The 9747-nt window shown below is 42.0% G+C and overlaps 1 protein-coding gene across 1 annotated transcript; it reads right to left on the reverse strand.

Moving 5' to 3' along the window:
* Positions 1-3001: 3001 nt before the first annotated feature.
* Positions 3002-9576, reverse strand: LOC130084423 (threonine synthase-like 1). Its single transcript, XM_056249843.1, has 2 exons — positions 9518-9576; positions 3002-5433 (listed from the first exon to the last, which is right to left on the reverse strand). The coding sequence occupies exon 2, from the start codon at positions 5409-5411 to the stop codon at positions 3231-3233; it is 2181 nt and encodes a 726-aa protein (XP_056105818.1). The 5' UTR covers positions 5412-5433; positions 9518-9576; the 3' UTR covers positions 3002-3230.
* Between the last annotated feature and the right edge of the window lie 171 nt (positions 9577-9747).

The following is a 9747-nucleotide window of genomic DNA, read 5'->3' on the forward strand; positions in this document are numbered from 1 at the left end:
AGGGATTGACATTGACTCGACCCTCACGTTGTTCCAAACCTGTATTACTTTCAAGAGATGTTTAGCGGAACGCTCATGCTATTCTTTCTTGAATGGAAACAAGCCCTCAGCGTTTCATGGAGCAGGTCATACAGGTTTGCAATGAGGGTTGAGTAAATGATGACAATATCTGTCCCTTCAACTCATTAAATACAGCATTGTGCAAATGTTTCACATTACAGCAGAGGCCAACTCACTCCAGTCGGCATTTATATTATTTGATTCACGTATGGTACGTTTATATGTTTTGCACAGTACTGTATATAAACAGTTATTGGTTGTAACTTTTTTCCTATTAAAGCTCTTGAGGATGAATTTAATTTTGTGTGGATGAAATGTTCATGTTTAATCTTGATGCATTCACAGTGCATGTCGAAAAACTATTTGAAACTCAAAAGGTATTTTTTAAAAACGGTCAAATATCTGCATAGTATTTTTGACGGCTTGAATGTTCAAACTTGCATTTCATTTCCGGTAGTTTTGTGAGTGAGATCTCGGTCTTGTCTGCTTGATGTATAAATGTTACTCAAATATCATTTAAGTCTCTGAATATCTGAGTGTTTCTTGTACATAAAGCATTTGAAGGTATTTTGTTCTCCTGTGTCGAGCAGAGCGGCGGAGGTCACGGTTACTATGAACTGAAATGCGCAATGAGAAAAAAAAATCAAATGGGACCAAGAGTTTGATGGGATTGCTGTTTCTGACTCAGCAAGAACAGTCATATTGTGGCACCTCTCAGAATACAAACTATTTTATCATCACCTTTGTTATGATTTGTTTTCCTCACTTGGAGAAAAGAGGATGAATATGTAAGTAACCAAAATAAACTGAAAGCCTTCAATGTTGATGTCCTGCTTTCTTGTGATTTAAGTGAACGAGTGCATTTACACACATGACCTTGAGACAGCGAACACTAAGGTTATGTAAATAAATGTCTTGGAAGGTGTTGGTTTGTTTTGTTTTTATCTGGGAAATGTCATAAACGGTTTAAATAAAACTCAATCAGCAGATCCACATTTTTGCCTGTGATCGATTCAGTGTTGCATATAAACACCTTTATCACCGGATCTGTCCGCTTATTCACTCTTTTGAAACAGTCCACAATGAGTAGGTGAATTGGTAATAGGTGAGGGTGTCATGTTTGGGTGAAAAAGGAGCTTCTCAGTCTTTGCAAGCAAAGATGGGTCATGGCTCTGCCAAATATCATGAGAGAATTGTCAAACAATTCAAAAAGCACATTTCTCAATGCAAGATTGTAAAGAATGTATGTCTTTCACCATCTACCATGTAATATTGTGCAAAGATTCAGGGAATCCAGAGAAATCTCAGATGGTCTAAAACAGACAGTGGAAATGTGTGCTGTGGTCAGATGAGTCCATGTTTCAGCTTGTTTTTGGGGAAAACAGACATTGAGTTCTCAGTCCCAAAGACCAAAGGGACCAACCAGATTTTCATCAGCGACAGGTGCAAAAGCAAACATCTGTCCTGGTATTGGGGTGCATCAGTGCAAGCGGTATGAGTGACTTGCATTTGTCTGAAGGCATCACTGACATGGAGGCATATATTGGGATTTTGCAGAGACATAAACTGCCATCAAGATGACGTCTTTCCTGGGAAGCAAGACGATGCCATGCCTCATTCTGCACATGCTAAAACTGAGTGGTTTCTAGACACTCTGCACCATAGAAGGGATGTGCCTGCCTCCAATCCAGATCTGCCTCTTATTGAAAATGTATGACCCATCATGAGCAGTTGTCTTATATCAGACAAGATTGGGCAAATATTCCATTTCCAAAACTGCAACAATTAGTATACTTGACTCCCAAATGATTAAAAAGTGTAATTAAAGCAGCACTCAGTAGGAATTCCGTTTTTGTCAAACAGCGACCCCTAGAGTCGCTGTGGAGTACTTGTACTGACGTGAATAGCACTCACGCAGAGATGGCTCGCACTCACGGCCGGATCCCCTCCTCCTGTACACCGGTACCTGTTCAGTAGGATGGACGCTGTAACGAGTGGAAATAAGGTATGGCCCCTTTAGGAGCTGCGCGCGCCCAACACCACATGTATACGGCGCCGGGTTATTTCTGTTTGATGCTCATTTTATCAGAATTTTATCAGATCTGTTTTTTTTTGCCGTAAAGCAATTCGTTACCTCGGGAGACCTGATATCACACGATACTTCCTAACACCCGCCGGCCCAAAGTTGCAAGGGTGGTTTTGCGGCTCACAGGCACCAGGGGGGTGCGAGACGACCACCATTCAACACGAAATCAGTAATATAAACATTACAATGACTCCAAAGCTGTTCGGTTAAGGTAAAAAAAGTTACTTAGTTCACCTTTAAAAGGAAAGGTGATGTGACACACTGGTAAACATGCCTCTGTCCTAACTTTTGTGGAGTGTGTTGCAGCCATCAAAATCAAAACTTGTTTATATTTACAAAATAAAATCAAGTTGGTCTGTGAAAACATTGGACATATTTTCTTTGTACATTTGTCAGTTAAATAAAGGTTCAAGAGATTTAACAAATCACAGAATCTTGATTTTATTGCATTTTACAAAATGTCCCAGCTATTCTGGAAATGGGGTTGTATTGGGAAGAATGTTGATAAAGCAAACTGTTTTGGTTACCATTGACTTCCACTGCATGGAGGGGAAAAACTGATACATATCTCAAAATATCTTTTTTTGTGTTTGACAGAATAAAGAAAGTCATAGAGGTCTGGAACAACATGAGCTTGAGTGAATGTTGAGTGAAATCTCTTCAAGAGGGAAAAAACATTTTGTTTGCCTTGTCAGTTTATTTATGCAACAACAGCAATAGGATTAAAAAAAAACAATGATCAATAAATTATTTTTATTAATAATATTCAAAAAGATTAATTCCACCAAGTAATATTTCATTATGTAACTGTAGACTGTTTGCTGTTGCCAGAAATTTAGCAACTATCAGTATAAACAGGCTTTTTAAATAAAGTTATCAACACTAAATTAATAAAACATCTGAGAGGTTATGATAAAGTACAATTAAGACTAGATTATGGACTTACATGAAAAGCATTTGAGCTATATCTAAGCATTTGATTATACATTACTGTCACCTTGTGTTCAGATTTGATGGAATTATAATGTTTGGGGTTTCTTGACAGACTTTGCCATCAAGTGGACATGTCCAGGTATTGCAGGTCTCACTGGACTCTCAGAAATGAGTCTTGTATCATAGTTTCTACTTCATCTGTGAGCGTGTTATAGTCAGCCTGACATACTTTATGTGGATTATATCCGCTGTTTCCCATGCACTTCAGCAGAGCGTCATGCATCTGCTCTCGGCCTCCAATCCTGCAGAGTTCATCCAACTGCTCAACAGGATCCGGTGGGATATCTTGACACTGAAGGGCTTTTAAGACAGCCGGAGCAAACTTCCCGTGGTGTGCGGTGGAGCATATGACAAGCGGGCAGGTTTCGTCATGTATACGATCGGCGACTACTTTCCCCACCGCTGTGTGAGTGTCCATTATGAAGCCTGTTGTCGCGTGCACCTCCCGTATGGCCCTCAAACAGTCTTCCTCAGAGCACCAACCAGCTTGAACTTCCAGATTTATCTTCTGCCGTAAAGTCTCCGACACTTTAAAGATGCGGTCTCTTTCTAGATTCAAAAACAGATCTCTGACAAGACTTCCATCACCACCGGAAGCGTGATGGATGAACCTCTCAAGGTTGGAAGACTTCAGGATATCAATAGCAGGGGAGTTTGAAACCTGCAGTTTCCGGTTGCGGAGATCATACTTGCCGCTAGCGACGAAGTCGGATATGATGCAGTTATGATTGGATGCACAGATCACCTTCCGTATGGGGATTCCCATTTGTTTGGCATACAGGGCTGACATGGCATTGCCAAAGTTTCCGGTAGGGATGCACACGTCAATGGGGTCTCCAAAAGTCAGCGTGCCCTTTCTAAGCAGGTCCATGTACGCCGAGCAGTGATAGACCACCTGAGGAAGCAGTCGGGCCCAGTTTATCGAGTTTGCGGTGCTGAGAACCGTGGCATATTCCACAGCTAAATGTCCGATCAAGCTCGAGTCCCCAAACATTCGTTTAATGCTCCTCTGGCAGAAGTCAAAATCGGACAGGACGCTGATGGACTTGGCATTGCCCTCTTGAAATCCTGTCATCTGTACCTTCTGAATCTCACTCACTCCGTTCTCCGGGAAAAACACAAGCACGCCGATCCTCTCCCGGTCACTGTCTTTAAGATTTCTGAAGCCGTTCAGCACCGCGCTTCCGGTATCTCCAGATGTGGCCACTAGAATCAGGTAGTTGCACATCTGTGGCAGGCAGTGGGCAAACAGCTGAGGCATCAACTGCAGTGCCAGGTCTTTAAAAGAGGCAGTTGGGCCGTGAAAGAGTTCTAGAAGATACTGATGATCAGTGAGGTGCTTTAGTGGCGCAACCGACTGATCGGCGAAGTTCTGGCCGTAAGCACGACACACCATTGTGCTCAATTCTACAGGGGACACGTCCAAAGGATGGATACAGTTTTCCAGTATGGCCACAGCTCTCGTGGCATACGGCATGCTGGATATTCTCAACCATTCTGAAGGTCCCAGTTTGGGGAAACCTTTTTTTGGTACGTAAAGCCCTCCATCTGGTGCAAGACCCTCTATGACGACATCACTGAAGAACTTGGGGTCACTTGACATTTGGCTCCTCGTTGAAACAAACATCTCTGATTCTGAATCCTCATATCTGAGCAGAGTCCTCAGGACTTTATCAGCCACGTCCTCCACGGAGTCTCCCGTTCCACAAAGGACTCTCGCATCTAGCCATTTCTCATAAAACTGCTTCCGGTAATGTAATATCTCTCTCATAGAAACACCAGCATCCTGACCCACAATCCTGTTCACCTTCATTCGAGAGAGTCTCTGCATGATATCTTCTGTGTCCACATCCAGGTACACGGCCAGTCCAGAGCGCTTCAGGTGCCGCATGGCGTCCGAATGCAGGGGATTGGAGCCGGTCAGAGAGATGACACTTCCTGTGGCTGCAAATCTGCACACTGCTTTACCTTCTTCTTCGATAAAACCATCACCACCGATTTCAGAGAGCTTGTCCGCCACACTCATTCCCCACGTCCTTTCGAGAACATCGTCATCTATATCAATAACGGGCATACCTAGTCTGTGTCCCACAATCCGCCCTACGCAGGTCTTCCCTGCTCCAGGAGGACCCATCAGGAGAATGTTTCTTGCATGCGGTTTAGAGTTTTGATTTGATAGCCGTGCTGTAGCGAAGTATGAAGGCGCAAATAGCAGGTGGGTCCTCAGCTTGATCCCTTTAGCCAACAGCTGGCCGAAACTTGCAGGGATCATCTTGGAAAAAAGATCATATAATCTAGGAAGCAGAAATATGTCATGTCAGTAGATATGATTGTAAGATTATAGAGCATTTGCTAAAATACAAAATGTAATGTTTAGGCCTGGTTTCACAGACAGGGCTTAGACCAGGGGTGGGCAAACTTTTTGACTCGCGGGCCACAATGGGTTTTAAAATTTGACAGAGGGGCCGGGCCAGGTGCATTTGGAGGGAGTGTTTGGGCCGGATATACTAAAGCATTAAATGTAGTGTGTGCAAACCTCATAGCACAGTAAGAACACTACAACCCAATTTATTAACTGTCTTTCAAATGTGAAAAATAGCCCTTATCAGTTAATAAATTTGTCTCAAGGAATATGCAAGATATGGCATTTACATACTATTTCGCAGATACTGTGAGGAGGAAATGTAAATAGATTAAAATAACATACGCACTGTGATTTATCAAGATTGCGTCTGTTTTTAATAAGTTTCAATCGAAGGTGCAAAGTTAAAGTAATCAACATTTATTGAAAAATGGAATCACTTTCAACATTCAAAACATATTATTACACAATGAAATACTCAAGCTCAATAATATCTACTTGTGTTAAACTCCGCAAAATCATGGATGGATTGTCCTGACCGCGCGCTCTACAAACTCTCCACGGACGCCCTCGCCTTCACGCGCAAACAGTACACGTGTATCGTTGCCAAGCACACAGACATAGGCTGTATTAAATATCCTACCTGCAGCTGAAAATTTACATTTAAATTAAGAGCGATGTGCGGCGTGTTAATTAAGCTACTGTACCGCTGCTGTGCGTAAATGCGCATTGCTCTTAATTAAAAGACGCACTTCCAAACTTTCCATATGCATTTTTTCATAACACAGCAGAAAAAATCACCATTTCAGTGGGAACAGTGTTGTTGGTCTCCCTTTTTTGCCAGTGCATCAAAGTCTGGAGTTAGTTTTGTTGTGGCAATTCTCAGGACAGATCTGAGGTGTTGGTCAGTTAACTTGGATCTGTGATGGGCTTTGTTGATTTTCATGACGCTAAACGTCTGCTCACACACGTAGGTCGAGCCAAACAACACCAGCATCTTCTGCGCCGTCCTCCGGAGGTTTGGAAACGCGGTCTCGTTAAGTGAAGCGTAAAAGTCATTCAGTTTAAGAGACTTGAACTTCTCCTTTGAGACGGAGTCAGACTGAAGATCGATCAGTTCCAATTGCAGCTCCTGCGGTGCTGATTCGGGGTCTTGTGACAGGGGACAGGACACCAGTTGAAGTGACTTGTCAATTTTTTCAAAATCACAGAACCGACGGCAAAATTCTCTGTGCAGATCGTCCAGTGATTTGCAGTATTTCTTCGCATTTCGGGCGGCCTCTTTCTGCACGGCTAGTGTGGGGAAATGTGCGAAAGATTTGTTTGACATTTGCCTGGAGAATAAAACCAGCTTGGATTTGAAGGCTTTCACATTTGTGTACATGTCGTGCGCAAACTGATCTTTCCCCTGTAGCTTCACGTTCAGCTCATTCATGTGTGAAAATATGTCCACAGCAAACGCAAAGTCACAAAGCCAGTTTGTGTCGCTCAGCTCGGGGAATTCTTCGGATTTCCCCATTAAATTAAAAAATGAGCGAATCTCGTCTTTGAGCTCCCAGACTCGTTGAAACACTTTCCCCAAACTTAACCAGCGGACGCGAGAGTGGTAAAGTAGGTCCTGGTGATCCGCATTAGTTTCTTCCAGGAACGTAATGAACTGACGATGATTAAGTCCCCTTGCTCGTATGAAGTTAACAAGTTTTACAACTGGATCCACGACGTGATTAAGCTGCAATACAGACTTACACAGAGACTCCTGATGAATGATGCAGTGAAGTAAAATAACATCCTGGTCAGGGTTTTCTTCTTTCACTTTATCCTGGATTCTTTTCAGCAGCCCGATGTTTTTTCCAGTTAAATTTGGCGATCCATCCGTGGTGACATTGGCAAGTTTATTCCAAGGTAGCTTCATTCTCTCGATGACAGCAGACACCTGTTCATATAAGTCCTCTCCTCGCGTTTTCCCTTTCAGTGATTCCATGCTCAAAAGCTCCTCCGTTATCTCAAAACTGTCGTTAATCCCTCGGATAAAAATTAGGAGCTGAGCAGTGTCTTTTATGTCGTTACTTTCATCCAGTGCTAGTGAATATAACTTAAAGGACTCCGCCTTTTTGTTTAACTCGCTGACTATATCTTCGTCAATCAGTTCCACGCGGCGAGTCACTGTCCTGCGTGCTAAACTGATTTTTTCAAACTTGGCTTTGCTCTCCGGACACAAGAGACCTGCTGTCTCTACCATGCACTCTTTCAAAAACTCGCCTTCGGAGAAAGGCTTGCTAGCCTTTGCTAATTTGAATGCCAGCAAATAACTTGCCTTGGTACTTGACTCTTGAATTGCAGTTTGTCGGTGAAAAAAGTTCTGTTGACTCTGTAAATTAGCTGCCAACCTCTGAGCAGTAGCCGCCCGTTCTTGTGTTGACTGCTTGCTAGCATAGTTTGCATGCTTCGTGGCAAAGTGACGGCTGATATTGTACTCTTTGAAAACCGCTACAGCTTCTTGGCATATCAGACATACAGCCGTTGATCGGACTTCAGTGAAGAAGTATTTTGTTGTCCACTCTTTATTAAACACTCGGCATTCGCTGTCCACTTTCCTTCTCTTTGGTCCGCTCATTTTTACAGAAGGGCTTAATGGTGACGTGAAACGAAGTGAAAATTAAATTGAAATAAAGAGAAATACGCGCCACTCCAACAACGGTCAATGTGTTTTGAGTGCGCCATCTATTGGGGAAACGTGGGCATTGCAGGGAAAGGGGAAAAAAGGAGGTTTTTACTATAATTTGGACAAGTTCGGCGGGCCGGATTAAAAAGCCTAACGGGCCGTATGTGGCCCGCGGGCCGTAGTTTGCCCATGTCTGGCTTAGACTAAGCCAGGATTATGCCTTAGTTCAATTAGAGCATTTGAGTAGCTTTAATAAAAGTGTCTTAGAAAAAACTTACTGGTGTGCGTCTTGAGACAAAACAATGGCACTGACATATTTTAAGATATGTCAGTGCAAGTTGCTTTTATTTAAAACAGCTCAAACATACATTTTAGTCTGGGACTATCTTAAGACTCGTCTGTGAAACTGAGGGATATTGTGTTGGTTTAATCTATGTAAAGATTTGTTTTAATAAACACATAGCCTGTCCCAATGGAAACCTAAGCCTTCGCTGTCTTTCTCCAGTTCCACAATTTCATGACATAACGCTGCTTTGTCTGTCGGGTGAAAGTCTGCAGATGCACATGAAGTGTGCCGTTTAGAACAGGGCCTTAAAAGTCTTAAAAGCCTTAAAACGCAAGTATCGACATATGTTTTCTTCTGCATTGTGATATCTTAGTGTAACAAATTATTGAAAAGGAATAAAAGTAGGGCAGGGACTTGGTTCCACTCGCTGAATTTTGAAATGTGGGCTTGCGGGGGTGGTTTAATCAGACTAAATGATTGGAGAAGTCTGGCGTGCAGTAGGTACATCACCAGAGAGTCTGGCGTTTCACTGCATAATCAAAATATATTAAAAGGTCAAAAAAAATATATATATATGCATGGATGGAATAAGAAACATGCATTTAGAAAATAGATAGGATGATTTTTTTCCTGCCGACTTCAAGCACTGATGTGGTGTGCAATTTAAATCTATTTAGTCATAAGTCCACATAACATTTAGCTTTTAGCAATCAAATAATAATTTTTTTTATGTTTTCATTATTTGGCTGGACATGAACATGAAACGAGTGCAACATGGGGAAAAAAGGATTTAGTTTTTATCAACTTCAAGCGATTACATAACTTTAATTAAGACGATGTATGGCACTTATCTGGAATATATTTTAAAATATGACATGTAAGTTACCTTAAAATGCAGAGAGAAAAAAAAATAACAAACTGTCCTTATTATTATGTCTATCTGACAGTCTGTCTATCCGCAGAATATTCGGTTTGCAGTTAATGTTTTCTGATAGGAGTACATGATTACGTATAATAGATGTACACAAATATTAAGGCAATATGTAGAGTACAAAAAGTAAGATTTACCTAAAGCACAACGTTTATCTGACTAACAGCCCAATCTCACTTTCACGTGCGCGCATAGCGTGGGACATGTAAACAAATCACGTCAGTACGGCAACAGCAAAAGGACATTTTCCGTTTACGCTCTGAGCCCTACATGGCCTTCGTCACACGCTCTCAATCAGCTCTCAATAGTACCGTCTTTTTCAAATCATAATACTAAAACAAATCTTTTGCATGTACATGTTTTTTAG

The sequence above is a fragment of the Rhinichthys klamathensis genome, unplaced genomic scaffold (genome assembly GCF_029890125.1).
Source record: "Rhinichthys klamathensis goyatoka isolate OS25496 unplaced genomic scaffold, OSU_Roscu_1.1 h1tg000064l_1, whole genome shotgun sequence".
NCBI classification, from domain to species: domain Eukaryota; kingdom Metazoa; phylum Chordata; class Actinopteri; order Cypriniformes; family Leuciscidae; genus Rhinichthys; species Rhinichthys klamathensis.